At 51.4% G+C, this 19,681-nt stretch overlaps 8 protein-coding genes across 8 annotated transcripts; 6 read left to right on the forward strand and 2 right to left on the reverse strand.

The window, feature by feature from the left end:
* The first annotated feature begins 3 nt into the window (after positions 1-3).
* On the forward strand, positions 4-1,794 carry BO79DRAFT_242332 (CUE domain protein). Its single transcript, XM_025685198.1, has 5 exons — positions 4-98; positions 160-460; positions 520-744; positions 802-1,068; positions 1,138-1,794. Exons 1-5 carry the CDS (start codon positions 78-80, stop codon positions 1,500-1,502), a joined length of 1,179 nt encoding a protein of 392 aa, XP_025544483.1. The 5' UTR covers positions 4-77; the 3' UTR covers positions 1,503-1,794.
* A 9-nt stretch (positions 1,795-1,803) lies between these two features.
* Positions 1,804-2,684, reverse strand: BO79DRAFT_284241 (mitotic-spindle organizing protein 1). Its single transcript, XM_025688231.1, has 3 exons — positions 2,468-2,684; positions 2,084-2,161; positions 1,804-2,006 (listed from the first exon to the last, which is right to left on the reverse strand). Exons 1-3 carry the CDS (start codon positions 2,543-2,545, stop codon positions 1,914-1,916), a joined length of 249 nt encoding a protein of 82 aa, XP_025544484.1. The 5' UTR covers positions 2,546-2,684; the 3' UTR covers positions 1,804-1,913.
* A 373-nt stretch (positions 2,685-3,057) lies between these two features.
* Positions 3,058-3,596, forward strand: BO79DRAFT_267875 (GNAT family N-acetyltransferase; the record flags this gene model as incomplete). Its single annotated transcript, XM_025687075.1, has 1 exon — positions 3,058-3,596. Exon 1 carries the CDS (start codon positions 3,090-3,092, stop codon positions 3,594-3,596), a length of 507 nt encoding a protein of 168 aa, XP_025544485.1. The 5' UTR covers positions 3,058-3,089.
* Positions 3,597-4,088: 492 nt separating this feature from the next.
* On the forward strand, positions 4,089-7,271 carry BO79DRAFT_267881 (putative transmembrane glycoprotein). Its single transcript, XM_025687076.1, has one exon. The coding sequence runs from the start codon at positions 4,244-4,246 to the stop codon at positions 7,070-7,072; it is 2,829 nt and encodes a 942-aa protein (XP_025544486.1). The 5' UTR covers positions 4,089-4,243; the 3' UTR covers positions 7,073-7,271.
* Positions 7,272-7,590: 319 nt separating this feature from the next.
* Positions 7,591-9,434, forward strand: BO79DRAFT_234633 (MFS transporter; the record flags this gene model as incomplete). Its single annotated transcript, XM_025684390.1, has 4 exons — positions 7,591-8,053; positions 8,108-8,240; positions 8,298-8,718; positions 8,783-9,434. 4 exons carry the CDS (start codon positions 7,591-7,593, stop codon positions 9,251-9,253), a joined length of 1,488 nt encoding a protein of 495 aa, XP_025544487.1. The 3' UTR covers positions 9,254-9,434.
* Positions 9,435-11,845: 2,411 nt separating this feature from the next.
* BO79DRAFT_25909 (PP2C family serine/threonine-protein phosphatase) lies at positions 11,846-13,824 on the forward strand. Its single transcript, XM_025686350.1, has 6 exons — positions 11,846-12,348; positions 12,453-12,526; positions 12,579-12,663; positions 12,725-12,931; positions 12,997-13,257; positions 13,322-13,824. The coding sequence occupies exons 1-6, from the start codon at positions 12,078-12,080 to the stop codon at positions 13,693-13,695; spliced, it is 1,272 nt and encodes a 423-aa protein (XP_025544488.1). The 5' UTR covers positions 11,846-12,077; the 3' UTR covers positions 13,696-13,824.
* Positions 13,825-15,188: 1,364 nt separating this feature from the next.
* BO79DRAFT_242335 (choline-phosphate cytidylyltransferase) lies at positions 15,189-17,525 on the forward strand. The gene is made up of 4 exons (XM_025685199.1): positions 15,189-16,064; positions 16,120-16,470; positions 16,524-16,935; positions 16,991-17,525. Exons 1-4 carry the CDS (start codon positions 15,535-15,537, stop codon positions 17,129-17,131), a joined length of 1,434 nt encoding a protein of 477 aa, XP_025544489.1. The 5' UTR covers positions 15,189-15,534; the 3' UTR covers positions 17,132-17,525.
* Positions 17,526-17,531: 6 nt separating this feature from the next.
* BO79DRAFT_284245 (uncharacterized protein) lies at positions 17,532-18,869 on the reverse strand (the record flags this gene model as incomplete). The annotated part of the gene is made up of 1 exon (XM_025688232.1): positions 17,532-18,869. The coding sequence occupies one exon, from the start codon at positions 18,867-18,869 to the stop codon at positions 17,670-17,672; it is 1,200 nt and encodes a 399-aa protein (XP_025544490.1). The 3' UTR covers positions 17,532-17,669.
* Between the last annotated feature and the right edge of the window lie 812 nt (positions 18,870-19,681).

Consider the following 19,681-nt stretch of genomic DNA (forward strand, 5'->3'; position numbering starts at 1 on the left):
GCGAAAGCTTGGCACTCTTCTCCACCTTCTAGACAGCAAGTTCGCAATATTCTAACGCTGCCTAAGTTGCTCTCACGATGTCGGAAGAAGACAAGACTGTAGGTTGTCCTCTATATCCCGCTCCTTATACCTCATGCCCGGCCACTCACTCGCAGCCAGACTCCCAATAAACTCTCCACTGGACCACTTAGTCCCAAACCCGAGTCGCCGACTACTGCGCGCCCTCTCGATTTTGATGATGAACCCCAGGAAACCGGTGTCACCGCAGCGCCGTCAACAGCCCCTACTCAGCAGGGCGCTGCGGAAGCTGCCCCGCCTAAGCCACCCCGCCCATTGAGCCCCCGTCAACAGGCCGAGAATACTCTCAAGGAAGCATTCCCCTCTATTGAGGCATCGGTGATCAAGGCAGTGTTGGTGGCCAGTAACTGGGATGTGGAACGGTCATTCCATGCTTTGCTTAGTACGTGTGGTTTGCGACGGACAGTACTGCTATGCGCGGTCACTAACAAGTCCCTTTAGGCATGACGGATCCCAGCGCTGCCGAACAAGATGCGCCGCCCCCGAAGCCACCACGCCCAACTGCTGCGCAGAGGCAGCTAGAAGCGGATGAGATGTATGCCCGTCAGCTGGCCGAGCACTACAACCGTCCTGCGCGCCAACCCCGTTGGGACAACGAGTACCCACAGCAGCGGCCGCGAAGGGGAAGCGATGGATCGGAGGAGAAAGAATACAGCTTTTTTGATGGTCGGTGATATGGATCTTTACTACGTTATCTTGGTCGCTAACAGCTGGCCTGTATAGATGATCTCCCGGTGATCCGCGAGAACCTTCGCAAAGGGTTCTTAGATACCCAGACGAAGGTCAACTCGTGGGTCCAGAACCTGAAGAAACGCCTCGACGGCGAACCCGAGGCCGGCCCTTCTGGTCAAGGCCAGCCTGAAGAGAACTATGGTAGACCTAGACGGAGCGGAGACCTAGGTCGTCGAAGCGGCGATCGCGAACGCTACGATGCCGATCATCGCATTCTGAACGATGACTTTGCCTCACTTGAACTGAGAGATGCGGAAGGTACGTTGACCCTGTACTTTCCCTAATTCTGCACTAGATCCACATTCGAATGCTGACCTCCGTTCGCAGCTCCTCCCCCGCGCCCCCCACGGCCCCTCGCCAACCCCGACCTGTTCAAACCCTCATCACCTTCCCCTGATCGACGCAAGGTCTCTTTCCAGGAGGGACCGCCTACTGAAATTGACAACCTCTACGATGCCTCTGAGCCCGTCAGACGTACGTCCCCCGCGACAGGCAAGTCGAGCAAGTGGCAGCCTCTGTCGACGGTTGACCCTTCGCCCGTCGGGGAGCATGACCCATTCAGTCTTGGCGACAGTGATGATGAGAAAGAAAAGGAAGCCAAGGCCAAGGAGCAGAGCACGACCGAAGCTGGGCCGGCCAGCGAAGCGTCGAAAGACAGCAGCAGCAAGACCGAGAATGCTGGCAAGTCGTAGGGCTTGTTCAGTGATCGATTAACAATTATGAGAGTTTCCTTTTTTGCCTCCTCCCCGACACATGCCGTTTCATCCCTAGCACCACCTGTCTGCTACATGTACTCTTCATACCATTACCCTGATAATGGCCAAATGGCCGACGCTAATGATACCAAAGACTGCACTAGTGGGAAGTCCCAGAGACCAGTCCATCCCTAACGAGGACTATGAATACGACGAATATTACCACGATTAGTAGTAGACCGCTCAGTCATGTCCATCATATTATTCCATTCTAATTAAAAGAATAAACGGGTATCACAAGGAAAAACCAACCCAAACAGAAAGAAGCAGAAAACGCCATAGATACCTAAAATAGTCATACTAAACACATCCCACAACCCCAAATTAGATTCTTAACAGCCATCCATCTCACTCCGGCAAACCCTGCTGCTGCTGCTGCTGCTGCTCATTCGCAAAGCCGCGCGGCACACCAGATTCTTTTCTTAGATCCTTAATGACCGCCTAATAGACAGTGTCAGCTTCCATCCCTCCGGAACAAAGTAAACATATAATCACATGATAGATATGTAAGAACTTACAGCAAGAGCATCTGGATTGACTCCATTCTCAATCAAGGACACACAAAGAGACAGCTCTGTGCGGTCTAGATTAGTGTTCTGGATGAAGTTCGGAGATAGTTAGTCAATCAAATAAACAATCAATTAGTTAGTTAACCCAAGTGTGCATTATGTGTCTTGTCAGATGAGATGACACCAGATCCAGTTTAGACCAGAAAGTCTGGTCTATGCCGGCCTGGCATGTTGGTAGTAGGTGAGATGGATAGGAGCAGCAGTAGATGATAGCAAAAGCTAGAATAGTGGACGGTAACAACAATGATTATAGAGTAAAAAGAAAAGAAAACGCCAGGAAGAAGAATGAAAGGAAATATCGATGGAGGGGGTGGTGGGTGTGGTGTCACGTACAAGAAGGGTGGAAATCTCGTGAAGAATGTCAATAACTTCGCGGGCGGCCTGGCGTTTGTCGTCGGCTTGGGAGGGCATTTTCGGGGAGGGAAAATGTAGTAAAGTCTTTTGTTTGGAAGTGAGGGTTGAGAGAGAGAGAGAAGGACGGGGAGATGAAACGATGTACAGAATGCTGGAAAGTGTATATCGGGGATTATAGGGTATAAGCTATAGATAGAAGTTGACTGGAGTGTAGATTGTAAATAGTTAATTGAAGGTAATCATTCCTATCCGGTCTTCAACTCAATATTACTCAAATACTCAAATGTAACGTCGTATTGTAAGTATGGTACTGCGGTGACTAGCTGACTAGCGTATTACACACTATACCCAGATGGGACAGATGAGTATCTGTGATTGGTTTTTCCTCTACTAGAAAACTTCCCAGTTACTCTCAACAACTCGGGCAATCGAGCTGAATTGGGAGCCATTGGACCCTCGCACGATATTGGGCATATGCTGAATCAGAAGACATCTCTCTAGTGAACTATCCTTCGTGCTCCGGGATAATTGTGGAACCTCCCCTGTCAACTTCCCATCTTCCAAACGATCGTGAATGTAGATCCTGGAGGAGTTCTCCGGAATGCCGCCAGCGGATCTGACTCCCAGTCTGATCATCTCAGACATCCATTCCTTGAAGAGAGACCAGGCCCTGGAGATTCTTGCCCAGATTTCACGCGTCGAGAAGAAGACCTTCCCCGCTAATGAGGCATTCAGTTTCGGTGAGGAACACTGGCGCAAGAAACCCAACACGAGGGTTCTGTATGTGACCCGTGCACCATCGGCTTCGGGTGATGTCCGCCCAACCTTGCTGGCCTATGCCGTCTACGTCCGCCAGAAGGGAATAGCCCTACTGCACAAAGTTTGCGTGGGTGAAGCACATCGCCGCCAGGGCGTCGCGATGCGGCTCATGAACTATATTCGAGCTCGTCTACAGAGCGAGGGGTGTCAGCAAATCCAGCTATGGGTCGACAAAGCCCGCTCGCCCGCCAGATCTCTCTACGTCCGCAATGGCTTCAAGGAGCGTGACGAGATCCCGGACTATTATGCGCCAGGGCGTACCGGGATCAAGATGGTTCTCGATCTTTAGCTGTAGCGTGGGCCCTGTACCCGCCCTGTCGCGCCTAAGCATGGCCTTCGGCCCCTCGATAGACAGGCCTGATCCCCCTACCCCTCCGCTTTACGCGGTGGAAAGGAGCCACAAGACTTCTCCTTGGTACTTTTTGTTCGAAACTAGGGTGGCTTTGCCTGTCAAATACTCTCCCTTAAGCCTTCGGGAAATACGAACGCTATTGAGAGGGAGGGGTTGGGCCGGCTATGCTCCTGTGTGGACTCCTGCAAGCCATCCCTTGCAGGCGCGTGCATTCGCAACGTGAGCTTGAACTCCCGCGCCGCGAACCATCCATCTCTAACCATTCCCATACTTCAGTGACGTCAAACATATCCAGGTATGGCTCTGTAGAAGGGGCCACACGCTTCGCGCCTCTCCTGTGCCCAATGGGCCCTTGGGCGCGGTGGCCCTTGGGGGCATACTCTTTGCCCTAAGGGCAGGCTGTTTCCGCCACTTTTGCTCTTCCAGCTACCACCTTCTATCTTTGTCGTCTCTTTCTCTCTCACTTCCTTGTGAACTTCATATACACTCCTAGATCTTCAAGCTGTGCTTGGATGATACGTCTGGAAGATCTATAGGAACGTCTATCGAATACCTGCCAGGACCGTTCCACTTGCTTAGGAGATATGGCGCTCTTTGCGTTGGCTCTCCTCAGCATCCTGGTGACTGTTGTTGTAGGTCTGCAGGCCAGCTACCCTGTTAACGCGCAGCTACCTCCGGTAGCCCGGGTATCGAAGCCATTCGAATTTGTCTTCTCGCCGGGCACCTTTTCTGGCAGCGATGACAACACACAATACTCGCTTTCGAACGCGCCGTCATGGCTCGAAGTCGACAGCCAATCCCGCACGCTATCCGGAACACCGCAGAAAGATGATCAAGGATCACCGACGTTCGATCTTGTGGCCTCAGATGGCTCGGAGTCTGTGGACATGCAAGTCACGTTAATTGTAACAACCGATGATGGACCGCAACCGGGAAAGCCGCTGTTCTCACAACTCGAAGACATGGGGGCAACCTCGGCCCCAGACACCATCCTCCTACACACTGGCGACTCTTTCTCATTATCCTTCGAGCCGGACACGTTCACCAACACGCGCCCGTCAACGGCCTACTATGGCACATCTCCAGACAACGCACCGCTACCCTCATGGATTGTTTTCGACCCAGCATCACTCAGCTTTTCTGGTACAACGCCAGGTAGTGGACCTCAAACATTCAGCTTCAATCTTATAGCCTCGGACGTGACTGGGTTCAGCGCAGCTACCATGACCTTTGAGATGACCATCAGTCCACATATCTTGGCGTTCAATCGGAGCACGCAGACATTCTTCCTCTCAAAAGGACGGCAGTTCACTAGTCCGCAGTTTGCCAGTAATCTCACCTTGGATGGACATGACACGACGAAGAGTGACTTGACCGACATTAAGGTGGATTCACCGGATTGGTTGTCCCTGGATGACGAGACCATCTCTCTGAGTGGCACGCCCCCTGCGGATGCCACCGATAACAATGTCACGATTACCGTGACGGATAAATATCAAGACGTAGCCACGCTGATTGTCAGTCTACAATTCACTCAATTCTTTCGCAACGACCAGAATGTATGCGATGCTATCATCGGGCAGTTCTTTATGCTGGTCCTCGACGACTCTGTCTTGACCAACGATTCTGTCCAGGTAGATGTTGACTTAGGACAAAATCTTTCCTGGCTTCACTATAACCGTGACAACAAGACTATATTCGGACAAGTTCCCTCAGATATCAGTCCGGGAAGCTATCATATCAACCTCACTGCCCGGGAGGGTACCGCAGAGGACACTCGGCAGTTAACTATCAAGGCGATGTCAGAAGGGACCACAGGCGGGCCAGGCACAATCAATTCTACAGCCTCCGATGCAAAGAATAGCATTCGCGGAGGCAAGGCCGGTATTATTGCTATTGCTGTCGTCGTCCCCTTCGTGTTTCTGAGCACTGCCTTGCTTCTATTCTGCTGCTGGCGGCACAAGCGTAAAGCGGCCGCAAAGAAATCTCAGGATGGACAGGAAGCCGAGAAAACGCTATCAACTCAGCCAGAAGGCGAAGGTATCACACATAGTCGGCCTTATGAGGAAACTTCCCAGGGCGAGCCCCCGAGGATTCTGAGGATCCCTTCACAATCATCGGAGCCTCCAAAACTGGAGCTACCATTGTGGCATGCGAGCCCGTCGAAAGGCAATGAGCAAGCACCAGACGCAGCCGGCAAAGAAAACACCCTCTCCGATCCTACGTTCGATTGGGGAGGTTTCGCTTCTCTCAAGGGACCCGAACCAGAAGAGGCCAAACCAGTGGAGGAAGCACCGCCACAGCCGAAACGCCTGTCTTTCCAGAACAGTCCCCCCTTACACCGACGAACAACCACCACTAGTTCTAGGAGACGAGAGCCTCTTCGGCCGATTCAGCCTAGGAGGTCCCTGAAGCGAAATTCTACCACTCGATCGCGTAGATATTCCAAACGGTCGAGTGGTATATCTACAGTGGCGTCCGGGCTTCCAGTCCGACTCAGTGGTGCCGGACATGGGGCCGGTGGTTTCGGACCCCCGGGACATGGCGTGGTCCGTCTTTCCTGGCAAAACACACAGGCTTCGTTCGGAAGTGACGAGAGTGACGTAGAAAACCTAGCGCCGCTGTTTCCACGACCGCCACCTCGAACCAGAGAGAGTGGGGATTATTCCAGACGAATGAGCCTGCGAACAGTCGAGCCTGACGAATCGACCATTTCCGAAGCGGACTCACTAGAGGCGTTTCTTCACAGCCGCGCAAAGAGTCGGAATTCGTCCAACCCACTCTTCGCAGGTCAATTTGGCCGTCGAGCATCATCAGGCTGCCGGGCTCTCGAAAGAGCTCGAAGCACAGCCAGTCGCGCCGACACAGTAGCCAGTTCCAACTACATTGAGGAATATCGAAACTCAATTCAAGAGCGGCCGTGGTCAACAGCCATGTCTGCCTCCATTTACACGGATGATCATCGTCAGTCGGCTTATTTACATAGCCTGTCCGAAGAATCTTCAGACATGGGGCCACCCCGCCCCGTGGGCAAACTGCCCAGCCAATCGAGTCTGGCGCAGAACTACTCTGAGACGATTGCGCCCCTGCCTCGCTTCTACAGCGAAGTAAGCTTGGATGAGCCGAAACGGTTCGATGGAGGGCCAGGATTGGGGAAAGAGAACGATCCGCCCACTGAGCGGCAGCTCGGCGGGAGCTCACGCCCTTGGTATCAGACCGGCTTTTACACCCACGGCGACATAGCTGGTGCCGGACAGTCATCGCGAAAAAGCCCTTCACTCTACTCCATTCCTTTCGATTCCAAATCACGCCGAGTGAGCTTGAACCGAGCGGTGGAGCGGGAATGGGAAGAGCTGCACAGTATGCAGAGGGAGCCGGCAGGAAGCTTGAGAAACAACGCAGCCTTCTTGTGAATGGGGTGACAAACGCAATGCTTAGTATTTATGTTCATATTTGTTTTAGGGTTTTGCTTCACTGTCGACCAGGTCGTTTAGAAAAGTGTTCGGCGAGCGTGATATCCATGGATTCTGAATTTGGTTTCTTTGTTGATCCTCGGACCGTTGGACGGTTCTGCGCTTATCTAGTACCCAGTAGTGTTTAGCTAAATAATCAATCCATTTAATATATCACTTGCATTGGGTCAGCAGAACAATGGGCCAGTAAACAGCGGTAAACCCTTGTTCCCGCTTATCGGACATCGGAGAAGCGCCCATGTGTCACCGACTGATCCATTTAGCTCCCAGTAAGATGCGTCGGATCCTTTGGCCAGAGCCATGGCCGTTCCTTTTAGCGTCATTTGGGAATGAGGCTAATCAAAGCCCATCCTTATCATCATTTCTGGGACAGAGGGGGGTTCTTATTCCTTCCCTCAGCCTCTTGGCCCTTGAGTTTGAAGCATTCCTCTTCATCTGAAGCCTGGGATTCCTTCATCATGACCATTGCTGCCGAACAGCCAGAAACACCCTCTGAGACAACTTCTCTCTTAGCTGAGCACAATGAACTTCCTGTGCAGCCAAAAAGTGTTACGCGTAGAGCCCAGCAGGTCTTATTTCTTGCGTGCCTCATAGCGGTCACTGTCGATATCGGCAACTACATTTCCGTTGCTCCCCAACTTCAGATATTCGAGTTGAACATCTGCCAGCGCTTGCATCCGGAGGTCTTTGATAGCAGCCCTGGCGGGGTTCTCCCTTCAGTGGTTCCTTCGGCTTGCAAGACTGCTGATGTGCAGGGTGAGCTGGCGTTGCTCAAAGGTTGGATGAGCACCTTTGACCAGCTTCCGGGCATTATTCTGGCGCTTCCATATGGACTCATGGCAGATCGTGTTGGTCGTAAACCAGTCTTATTTCTAAGCCTGGCTGGGTGTGTCTTGCAAGAGATGGCGATCAGAGTCATCGGTAAGTTCAGCTGATGTTGCGACGTGGAGGGACAGGCTAACTCCAATGTGAAAGCCTGGTATTATGCGACCATCCCCCCACGAGCTATTTGGTTTACACCAATCTTTCAGATTCTTGGTGGCGGTTCTCAGATAGCTACCTCAGTGGCTTTCACCATCATCGCGGATGTTTTCCCGGTAGAGAAACGGTAGTGAAATCTTGCTAAACCTGTTCACATCCCCTTTGCTAATCAAGGCTCCTGCAGTTCAAGTACTTATTTCATCTTGTCGGCAGCTATACTGCTGTCAGAGATTCTTGCTGTTCCCTTAAGCGCCTGGCTGATGTCATCAAACGCCTGGATCCCTTGGATGCTCGGACTAGCCTGCGAATTTGGTAGCCTGTTTACGATCCTCTTGTTGCCGGAGACTAAACCGGAGCCCTCAGTCAACCCCGTCAACGATGTTCAGCCGGAGATGGCAGGCCACTTGAAGCTATCATCAGCATTTACATGGGCCAGTGTGGTACACTTTGCTCGCTCACAGTTCGCTCAACTGCATGAGTTCATCGGCGAGTATCCGAGTGCCCTAGTCATCTCCCTCGCCTTCCTCTTTTCGAGCTATGGAATTGAAGCAGTTCCTTTCATGCTCCAATATGTCTCCAAGCGCTTTTCATGGAGCTTAGCAGAGGTATGAGATTTCGGCAAAATGTACAAATACTTCAAGTTTCAGGTATGCTGATATGATTTCCAAGGCGAGCCTTCTCATATGCGTCAAGGGGATCATTAATTGCTTCGCTTTGATGCTCGTACTTCCGATGGCTACGAAGATCCTCGACCGATATTTGTCCCCCGTGCAAAGAGACCTTAGAGTGGCCATAGGCTGTGCATGTCTGTTAATGGCTGCTTTTGGCTTCATGTCCGTGGCATCTCATCCAGCAGTGTTCGTTGTAGGAGTTGCTCTGGTTGCTCTTGGAGGGGGGTTCAGCGCCGCTCTGCGCAGCGTCGGGAGTGCTTTGGTTGGGTCATCGCATGTTGGACTCCTGAACACGACCATAACTCTGACACAGGGAGTTGGACTCATGATATCTGGGCCACTCCTAGCTGGATTATTTCGAGCAGGGATGGCCTGGGAAGGAGCGTGGATGGGGCTTCCATGGATGGCAGGATTTATCTTGTATGCAGCAACCATCCTGACAGTGTATTGCCTCCAAGTCCAGAGCTAGATCTAGCCATCATCCTCTGGCCGTTGGTGACAGTTAGTGTCAGGTCAGCTGCATGGCAGGAGAAACAAGTGATCAAGGTTGATCATAGAAGAGCATGACCGCGAGCTTGAATGTCCCCAGGAAGGGAGAACAAGCGGAGATACCCAGGGCAACGATGGTCAGTCCTGAATGGACTTACTGGTAGTGGTGGTATAGACTTTCCTATTTGCTAGAAGAGAAAAGATGGACACCGATCGCTCGCAGAGCGAGATGTGACCATTTCTTAGTTGGATCTTTGGGTGGGATGGTAATAATCCACAATTGCATCGCTATTGGGATCTTCTAGGGAGCGGTCTGGGAAGGGCAGTTCACTAGGGAAGAGGTTTGAACGTATGAAGTAGTGAATTAGTTGAGAGGAAGAGCAGGTGCGACTCTACTAGATCAAAGACACTCGTCCTGCCACATGACCACGCTCCAACCGCCACGCTTATGTACTCACTTTCTACACAACGAATGCTTACAAGGGACCTTTGAAGCTACTGGGTATTATCAGTATCTCATCATAAGTCGGTCAATGCTGTTTTCTCGGTTCCTCGATAAATCCGGAATAGACACGAATGTATTAAATAGCCCCAGTCCCCTTGCAAGAGCTAAAAGGTAAGCTGCTTGAGTTCGGACTGTCGGGGAATAAGTAGGCAACTGGCTGGCTGGCTGGCAAGCAAGCAAGCAAGCAAGCAAGGTATAGACAGAATTCATAGATGGCCTCTAGTCGAACATAGGCGGCAAGAGGGTATTTACCAGAGCGGCTTAGTTTGCATGTATGGACACGTACCCAGATGCATGGGTCTGATCTACTATTTAACCCATCAGTAGCGCGTTTTGAGAGTTCCTTTATCTTAGCACGAGCCAGTCCTTTGGTAGTTCATATAGTTAGTAACCCAGATCCCCGGTACCTTGCCAACTTCCAATCTAACCAGGCATTGAAAGTCAATAGGAAACGTGGCACGGACGACGTTCTTGCTTGAAGGTAGATATGGGCTGAGCTAACTAGTACGTACAGTGTCAGCTCCACCGGAAGGTCTTTAAATGGATAATCCGTACTTCACCTGCAAATTAAATGGGGGTTCATGCTGTAGGGATGCTATGCAGGAGCTGTAACAGGTAGGCACATCATCTATTATCTTCCAGCAGATACTAGAGACGTAGGGGGAGGGAAGTACCTCGAATTGTGGCTGGAGTTGATGGGTGAAAAAGTTCGGGTCAGCCGACGCCAAGGAGTTTTCGTCATTACTTATTCAATTTCAATTCAATTTTCCATTATTTTCAATTGCCGCATCCAGAAAAAGGCACGCGACTGGCAAACTTTCCCCCGGCTCTTCCCTTTTCGGGCCTACCGCCTGCCGCATGCGATCAGGTTGTAATGGTACGGTAGAAGTACCGTGAGAGTACCTTACCTTTCTCCCCAACGGAGTGGAGGTACCCTGGAGGTACATGCGCTGCTCTCTGCCTGCTTCAGCCTGCTGTCTCTCTCTGTCTGCCTGCGGCTGACGCCCTTGTGATTGATTTTCTTTTCTCTCTTAACAGATGGCCAGATAATGCCTGATGCCCATTAGTCTGTTTTTTTTATCGTGCAGAAAATCTCTTCCCCTTCCTGTGACACCATCTCCTCCTAACTTGGACCAGTTCCTCGCCTCGGTCCCTTGTGTCATTATTTAGTATTCCCAATTGTCTGACCTATCTTGCCTGTTATATCAATCACCCTGCTTCTCGCCCAATTTCAGAGCTATCGTCATCGTTGAATCGGGCTTTCCCCACTCCCCCGAATGATAGGTAGGCAGACAGGCTACTACGTACCTACACCACTCCCACTACCGCTTACCACTACTACTACGTATTAGTAGTTAATTACTAGTAGTAGTAGGTGCTGTTATTATTATTACACCACCGAGTCCGGAACTTAACTAACCTTCCACAGCAGTCCGGAGACACACACACACACTACTAAATCCTCACACACTTTGGTCCCCTCTCTCCCTCCTACTACTAGCTTCCCTTTCCCCCCTCTCTCCCTCCACCATCCCAATCATCAGTTCTGCTCACGCTTTTCTGCTGGTTCCATTCCCGCTTGCCGCCTCCCGAATAGTCATTCTGCCCTTGCCCTCAAAGCCAACCTAATCTCTTCTCTTTCACCTGATCTGCTGCCTCTTCCCTCCCCATCCCCCTCCCCTCGTCTTCCCCCCCCCCCAAAAAGAATCCGCCGGGTTTTCCACCTTTTCTCTTCCTCTATTCTTTCCCCCTCCCCCTCCTCGGTGGTGTGTGTATGTCTGCAACGGGCCTTTTCTCTGCGTGAACAGTTTAATTGTGATCCACTAGAAATCATGGGTCAGACCTTGTCCGAGCCCGTGGTCGATAAGGTGAGTGAAACCTGAAGCATTGCGTTTGCCTGTCTGGTCCTTTGATCCTCCCCCACACTGCACGCATCTTACGCCATTCTAATCTGTCCACCATCCACATTTGCCATTCTGTGCCATACCCGCCCATTCTCCCCTTTTTGTATCCTTTTGTCAAACATGTTCACTCCCCAGCATTATTATATCCTACAGCGTTCTTTATCATTCCTCCTCTTGTGTGTCGCGCCTGCAATGTGGTGATCATCCCTCCCCTGCGGGGTTCCTCCACAGGATGATGAAAATTTCCTGCACGCGATTTCGGGCGGATGACCTGTCACCATTCCATTGTGTTCCGGATCTCTCCTTAATTTCCTACATCCTCACTAACCACTTCCGGTGCTATCTAGACTTCCGCTGAAGGTCAAGATGAGTGCTGTATATACGGTGTTTCCGCCATGCAGGGTTGGCGAATCAGCATGGAGGATGCCCATGCTGCCGTCCTCGACCTGCAGGCCAAGTACTCGGACCAGGATGAAAAGCCGACCGACCCCGATAAACGACTCGCTTTCTTCGGTGTATATGACGGGCACGGTGGAGACAAAGTAGCGTTATTCGCCGGAGAGAACGTCCACAAGATTGTCGCGAAGCAGGACTCCTTTGCCAAAGGTGATATCGAACAGGCCCTGAAGGATGGCTTCCTCGCTACCGACCGGGCTATTTTGGAAGGTTCGTGAGCGCTATGATCGGAGTTCGGGCAACCCTCCCACCCGCCTCTCCCTCTCCTTCTTGATTTCTGTCCCTCCGAGGTAGCAACGGACTGACCCGGCTAGACCCGAAGTATGAGGAGGAAGTGTCTGGCTGCACCGCAGCCGTCAGCGTTATCTCGAAGCACAAGATCTGGGTGGTATGTATTCTAGCCATGCGATGGGTTCGGTTCATTTTTTGACTGGTTCTAGGCCAATGCTGGTGATTCTCGCTCTGTACTGGGTGTCAAGGGCCGCGCGAAGCCTCTTTCATTTGACCACAAGCCTCAGAACGAAGGTACAGACCCTACATCTCGATCAACGATCTGCGTTGGTGATGCTGACATGACCATTTATAGGCGAGAAGGCTCGTATCAGCGCTGCTGGTGGTTTCGTTGACTTTGGCCGTGTCAACGGCAACCTGGCCCTGTCACGGGCCATTGGTGACTTCGAGTTCAAGAAGAGCCCCGAGTTGTCTCCTGAGCAGCAGATCGTCACTGCCTATCCCGACGTCACTGTGCACGATCTCAGTGACGATGACGAGTTCCTCGTAATTGCCTGTGACGGTGGGTCTTTCTCTAGTGATTAAGGGAGCGAGGGTCTCGGAGATCGCTAACTTTTCGGTATATAGGTATTTGGGATTGTCAGTCCTCCCAATCAGTGGTGGAATTCGTCCGCCGTGGGATTGCCGCGAAGCAGGACTTGTATCGGATCTGTGAGAACATGATGGACAACTGCCTGGCCTCCAACAGTGAAACCGGTGGTGTTGGCTGCGACAACATGACGATGGTTATCATCGGTCTCCTTAACGGTAGGACCAAAGAGGAGTGGTACAACCAGATCGCTGAGCGCGTGGCGAACGGCGACGGCCCTTGCGCTCCGCCCGAGTACGGCAAGTCTCTCGAGGATCCCACGGCCTCCAATTCCAATCCCTACTGACTGAACGGGGGGTGCAGCTGAGTTCCGCGGCCCCGGTATCCGGAATCAATTTGAGGAGAACCCGGATGACTTTGACATGGAAAACGACCGTGCGCGTGGCTTCAGCGTCCGCTCTGGCCGCATCATCCTCTTGGGGGACGGCACTGAATTGATTCCGGAACAGAACGATGACGAACTCTTTGATCAGGCTGAGGAAGACCAGGACCTTGTCAATCAGGTGCACCGTGATTCACCTGATGCGGCTCGGAATGAACGGGAGGGAACTCCTGGGCCTCAGTCTAAGGACACTCCCCGAACGGACGCCGCTGAGATATCGGAGTCGCCGTCTACCACCGCGGAGGGTTCGTCCGGCAGTGCCCCTGGAACGCCGCAAAAGCCTACGAGTTCGTAGTCATGATGGATCTCTTGCATTTTCCTTGATGTGTCTTTTCTTTTTTCCTATTTCCTTTTCTACCCTTGCCGCGCTTGTTACCTTTTCCTTTTTTCCTTATTTTGGTTCTTTGAAAACCATCCTTGTGTGATTCTACGACTGTGCCCCTTTTTTACCTATTTCCTTACATTTACGTGGACTTCTTTCTGCCTTGCCCCTTCGGAAGCGCCAGGCTTCCTCACGTCGAACTCCCCCCTTCTATTTATCATACTCCAGCCTTACTCCCTTTCGAAATGGCCTAGTGGTTTCAGAGGCGGTGGAACCCAATCGCGAGGTGACCTTTTTTTACGAGAAGGAAGTCCAAAGTCACTCAATATTTCGGCATTGGTTGCGGGGTGGATGCATGGGAATCGGGTCGGAGGGTTTCGTTTATGTTTACCAGTTTTATTGCAGAGCCGCGAGCGGCCGGCCTCACGAGAGTACGTCTGTTTCATGCCATGAACAAGATACCGCACAAAACGCCCACTGTTGATGAACCATGATATTTTCCATGATTGTCCCAATTCTCTTTCTCTATCTTATTGTCTGTGTCTTCCCTGTTCCTTGACGATGCGATGCCGTGTCCACCTCAGCTGCAGCCTGGAAATTACCGGCGGGACAGCCCTTGCGATGTCCCGGCTTGAGCGCGACATTGGTATGTTGTAACCAATCGATCACGTCAGGGAGGGGAGGGAAATAGCGGAGTTGCACAACATGTATGGCGTCCCGGGGGGAGAAATATTCCATGATGGCATGACGTACAGTTTTTATAAGTCCGAGGTCGGGTAAGGCAAACTCGTCGAATGCTTGCTTCAGCAGCGGAGTTTCTGGAACCGGGATGGAAGCGAGCCGTGTATGTTGAATCTTTTGTCTCCTTTTTCGTTCTAAATTATATCGTATGCATATAGAAACGTTGGCTGTGCATCAGTCTTGACACCATCCGGAAGTCAATTGCGACAAGAGATGTGGGGATGCGCGTAGTTATAGTGAAAGAGGAGTCCGTAGGATGGATCTAGTAGTATTTACTGTAGGTAGCTAAGTACAGTACTTCGCAAAAAAAGGCCTGATTGAGGTACACCGTATGGTACTTTGGCAGGACCGGGCGAATGAGAGGGCCCGCCGGAGTCCCGTGATGGGCGATGATGGTTGGGGCAGGACCATACGTGACGGTCAGTTGTCTTTGCTTGCTTTCCCCACTGTGGGCAATGCCAGTAATTTAGCAGTATCTAGCAGTATTTAGCAGTTTCTCGCGGTCATTAGCGACCCATTTACTGGTAAGCGGTCAGTTCTATCGGAGGTGATCAGTCGAGTTTTGAGTAAGGTACCATACATGAATCAATATTCCCGGTCGGGAAGATTTTGAGATTATTGCCTTTTTTAGTCTGCGCTCTAGTCTCGGATCCGCGATACTTTCGGTCGGTTTCTTCCCCTTGTCTTTGCTTGCTCCATCGCTCGTCTGTCAAGGGTCCTGCTCTAGTTTCTTCCTCCTCCTCTTCTTCTTCCTCTTCTTACTCTTTCTCTCTCTTCCTCCCTCTTCTCCCCCCTCTCCACCATTTCCCCCCATGGTTTGTTGAGGGATTTCATCTTCTCCTCTGTGCTTTGGATCCCATCCCCGGGCCCTCCCGTACACTCCTCTTCCCTCCTCCACATCCTCTCCGTCCTGCTTTTCTGTCCTCTTGTCTCACCTGTCGCCAAGCGGATTAATTTCTTATCCTCCTACTCTTTCGCCGCTCCTCCTCCTCCTCCTCCTCAGCTTCTTCTTTTCCGTGTAATTTTTTTTCTATTGACAGAAGTCGAGCTGTGCTCCCTCGGTCGGCCATCATGTCCTCCCCCCAATCTTCGACTAAACGCAAGCGCAGCGGTTCCCAACATCTTTCCGCCAATGCCGCCATTCCATCCCCTGCAGAACTTTTGCAACCCTCCTCTCGCGATGCGTCCGGTGAGGAAGGCGACGAGTCCACAGGCTCCGCCATTCCCTTGCCCAGCAAGCACAAGAAGCAGTCGTCTCTCGATGTCACCTCTGCCGGCACCGTTCCGCCCACCAAACGGGCCCGCAAGGCGTCCACCAGTGAAGGTCACGTTCCAGCTTCCAATGGCGATCTCCCCGACGCACCATCGGCCCTCAGCAAGGAGGATCCGGGCGAGCCATCAGAGACCACCGTGGCCAGCAGTGATATCGAGAGTCGGAGCAAGAGCCGGCCGGGCTTGCAGGTGGACACATCAGAGCCGTTGATGAGCCCTCCCGCGCGTGCTGGACTTCAGGACCCCGTTGGTTATCACACCAACCCTCCGCCAACGGGACGGCCGGTGCGCGTGTATGCGGACGGCGTGTTTGATCTGTTCCATGTGGGGTATGTATCGGCCATCTGGCTTATGTGGACAGAGTGCTAACCATGAGGTGTGCAGACACATGCGACAGCTGGAACAAGCGAAGAAGGCGTTCCCTGACGTGCATTTGATCGTCGGAGTGACCGGAGACGAGGAAACACACAAGCGCAAGGGACTGACGGTCCTGAGCGGTGCCGAGCGCGCAGAAAGCATCCGTCATTGTAGATGGGTGGATGAAGTGATTCCCAATTGCCCTTGGATTGTGACGCCGGAATTCATCGATGACCACCAGATTGATTACGTTGCGCATGATGATCTACCATATGGTGCGGATGAGGGAGATGATATCTATGCGCCGATCAAGGCTCAAGGAAAGTTCTTGGCTACACAGCGGACAGAGGGTGTGAGCACAACGGGAATTATTACCAGGTGAGTTGTGCTGCTCGATGGCTATGCTTGGATGGAGGCTCATTCAAATACAGAATTGTTCGCGACTACGACCAGTACATTTCTCGACAGTTTAAGCGTGGTGCTTCACGACAGGAACTGAACGTGTCATGGTTGAAGAAGAATGAGCTGGAGATCAAGCGTCACGTGAATGAGCTCCGAGACAGCATCCGGTCTAACTGGACTACGACAGGCCAAGAATTGGGTCGGGAGCTGCGTCAGTTCTGGCAAAACAGCCGGCCCAACAGCCCGCTATCGAGCGCGCGCAACAGCGTGGATCTGGGCGGCTCGCGCAGCGGTGTCACCAGTCCTGTGCTGGGCAGCAAGGCGCATGTTTCTCGGGTAGAGGCTCTGGGACGTCCGGAGAGCACAATCGGCAACGGTCGGAACGAGCCGGACTTTGCAACGGGCTACAGTTTGGGATTGATTGGTGGTGTTCGCGCATGGGTAGGTGCATGATTCTTACTACTCTGTTGCATTGACTAATTTGACCCCAATGTAGATGCGCAGTCGCCGTTCTCTCGTGGGCAGCCGGGCACCATCGCCCACCAGCGAGGAAGAGCACGATTCGGAGGTGGAACGCAGCACGGAAGCATTGCAGCAGCAGCTTCAACAACAGGAGCATGAGCAGCATCACGGTTGATTGATTGATTGATCATCTATGATATTTTTCATCAGACCCCCAGACTGGTGAAGAGGTCTGTGTTCTGACTTGTTGCAACGATCGATGTAAGTTAAGCGAGGACTTTATTTTCATTAGCTCACGGTAGCGTTGGAAAAAAAAAAGAAAAGGAATAGATGTTTTATTTGACATTTCTTTTTTCCTTTCTAACCGAGTTAATGAGTAATGATTGTCTGGATTGGTATGTTTAATGGGATGTTGGGATGGATTGGTGGTTATTGTTGGTTGGTTGGGTTTTTTGGTAAATTGCATATTCTTTTCAATTCTTATTCAGGGCATGAGATGGATGGATGGATGGATGGTAATGTACAGCTAGATTGATTGATAGAAGGGCTAATTCATTCATGGATATGGGAAAGTTGTAGTAGCAGTATGGGGATGCAGTATATATAGTAGTCAGTCTAACCAACGACTTCTATCGTGCACACAAACAACAAAACAATGAAGGGTATCTAAGTATCATCATGCAACAAATCGCTTTAAACATCACTTTCTTCCCTTAAGCAGCCATAATAGCCAACCTCCCCCTCCTCTCACGCACCACATCCTCATCAATCATAAACCCATCATCCCTCTCCCGACACATCACCTCGACCAACCTCTCCCTAAGCGCCTGCACATCCCTCACCAACCCATTCTCCAACACCCGTCTCGCCAACCGATCACACCTAACCATAACCCCCAACTCGAACCCCTTCAATCCCCGTACCTGCAACAACGGCCTCACCCACTCCTCCTCAGTCCCAAAACTGACCATATTCCCCCCGGTCACCGACATCCCCCCACCTCCTCCTACATGGTTATTAACCGCAAACACGGTCCCCAGATCCAAACCCAACCTGACCCTCTCCAACCCGGGACACTTCCTCGCCACGGCATCCCAGAATCCACCCCAGAGCATATCATTGTGCGTATGCGTATACACTGAAAATGGATATTCCTGGCCGGCCATGGGCTGCCAGATCGGTGTGTATTGCACTGTCAGGGACTTGATGTATTTCCGAAGATGGGGGGAGATGGTGTTGATGAATGAGAGGAAGGTGTAGAGGTCGTCTGTGTCGATGGTCGTGAGGGAGTAGAGGAGGGGGGCGGACTCGAGGTACATGGCTCGGCAGGTTAGGAGCGGGGAGGTGGTGTTGTGGGAGAGGGTGGTGGGGAGGGAGGGGTGGGTGTGGGGGTAGAGGGTGCTGTTTGTGTCGTGTTGCTTTGCTTGATTTGTTCCTTTGGCAGGGTTTGTGGTGGTAGTGGTGATGATGGGTTTGGGAATGGTGGTGGGAGAGGTGCGCCATCTGGCCATGGTTTGGGGACAGCATTGGCGGTGTTTGTCGAGTGGGGAGGGGTGTGTGCATCGGACGTGGTGGATTTTGTTGCGGATTTGGACCAGGTGGATGGTTGTGTTTGTAGTAGTGGTGTCATTGGGGTTGGGACTGGTGTTGGGGGAGTCGTTGAAGACGTAGGCGTAGATCATGAGGCGGACCTCTGGGGGCAGACGTTGGAAGAAGCTGCTTGTTGGTTGGGAGGTGCTGTCTGCTGCTGCGGATGGTATGATGTTGTCGTTGGGTGTGGATATAGATGGGGGACTGCATATTTGACGAGATTGAATCAATTCGCGAATGGTTTCTGGCCATCGTTTGCCTGTGGGATAGTAGTGGAAGATGGAGTAGGGGTCGCGGAGCATCCAGGTGTCGAAGTGGCGCATTTTGTATAATGTAATGGTAGTATAAATATTGTCTAGTCTAGTGGTTTAGATGTATGGATAAGATGTAGTAGAATGAAAGTCTAAAAGGTGTATGAATTTAAAGGAGTATAGAGAAAGAATGACGGGACTAGCTTATATATATAAGCTAGTTTAGTAGTGGGAAATGCACAGATACACACTGAGATAGTTGAAAGAAGTACGAAGTGATAATAGCAACATATAAGAAAGAGTATAAAGTAATAAATTAGTTAATATTCGAGAATCGGAACAGCACGGTCTCAAGTGCAACCTTATGACGTGGTGGCGGCCAATCAACTGGTTCAACATGCAGGGATGCTGCAGTCAAGCTCGCCGGTAGGATCAGAGTGCTCCGGTTGTCGTAGTAGTGGTGGTGGTACTTAGTAGTATTAATGTTGAACTGTAGATTGAGAATAGTGGTATTCTGGGTTGTTCCAATTGAAAATGCCACGTAGAGATGCTACATGAACAGAGTAAAGAGTAGTATAAGAAGAAGTGATAACCCCGGATTGCCTTCCCTCCACTATCTCCGTCAGTATCAGTATTAGTCTGGTAAGAGCATTGAAGCGAGCCTATCACAATCCCAATCCAGAAAGAGCTTCAGCCACTTTCCCGCATTACGACCAATCACAGACCTCAAAAGCAATTGGGGATGCCCATTGGAGTGGAGCTCTCTACACGCTTTGCCACTTGCGGACTGGCATCATTTACTAGCGTATACTTACTAGTAATGGGAGTATCACTGCATTCGACCGCCTCACTTCCACTGCTATCAATCAATTAATCAATCAATC

The sequence above is a fragment of the Aspergillus costaricaensis genome, assembly GCF_003184835.1.
Source record: "Aspergillus costaricaensis CBS 115574 unplaced genomic scaffold BO79scaffold_2, whole genome shotgun sequence".
Classification (NCBI taxonomy): Eukaryota; Fungi; Ascomycota; class Eurotiomycetes; order Eurotiales; family Aspergillaceae; genus Aspergillus; species Aspergillus costaricensis.

Bases quoted from the DNA above. Each gene is read 5' to 3' on its own strand.
- BO79DRAFT_267881 (XM_025687076.1), top strand. From the start codon at position 4,244: ATGGCGCTCTTTGCGTTGGCTCTCCTCAGCATCCTGGTGACTGTTGTT.
- BO79DRAFT_284241 (XM_025688231.1), bottom strand. From the start codon at position 2,545: ATGCCCTCCCAAGCCGACGACAAACGCCAGGCCGCCCGCGAAGTTATT. The intron at 2,162-2,467 runs GTACGTGACACC...AACTTCATCCAG, and splicing joins ACGAGATTTCCACCCTTCTT to AACACTAATCTAGACCGCAC. The intron at 2,007-2,083 runs GTAAGTTCTTAC...ACTGTCTATTAG, and splicing joins TCAATCCAGATGCTCTTGCT to GCGGTCATTAAGGATCTAAG.
- BO79DRAFT_242335 (XM_025685199.1), top strand. From the start codon at position 15,535: ATGTCCTCCCCCCAATCTTCGACTAAACGCAAGCGCAGCGGTTCCCAA. The intron at 16,065-16,119 runs GTATGTATCGGC...TGAGGTGTGCAG, and splicing joins TTTGATCTGTTCCATGTGGG to ACACATGCGACAGCTGGAAC. The intron at 16,471-16,523 runs GTGAGTTGTGCT...ATTCAAATACAG, and splicing joins ACAACGGGAATTATTACCAG to AATTGTTCGCGACTACGACC.
- BO79DRAFT_242332 (XM_025685198.1), top strand. From the start codon at position 78: ATGTCGGAAGAAGACAAGACT. The intron at 745-801 runs GTCGGTGATATG...TGGCCTGTATAG, and splicing joins AGAATACAGCTTTTTTGATG to ATGATCTCCCGGTGATCCGC. The intron at 1,069-1,137 runs GTACGTTGACCC...CTCCGTTCGCAG, and splicing joins TGAACTGAGAGATGCGGAAG to CTCCTCCCCCGCGCCCCCCA.
- BO79DRAFT_25909 (XM_025686350.1), top strand. From the start codon at position 12,078: ATGCAGGGTTGGCGAATCAGCATGGAGGATGCCCATGCTGCCGTCCTC. The intron at 12,349-12,452 runs GTTCGTGAGCGC...TGACCCGGCTAG, and splicing joins CGACCGGGCTATTTTGGAAG to ACCCGAAGTATGAGGAGGAA. The intron at 12,664-12,724 runs GTACAGACCCTA...GACCATTTATAG, and splicing joins CCACAAGCCTCAGAACGAAG to GCGAGAAGGCTCGTATCAGC.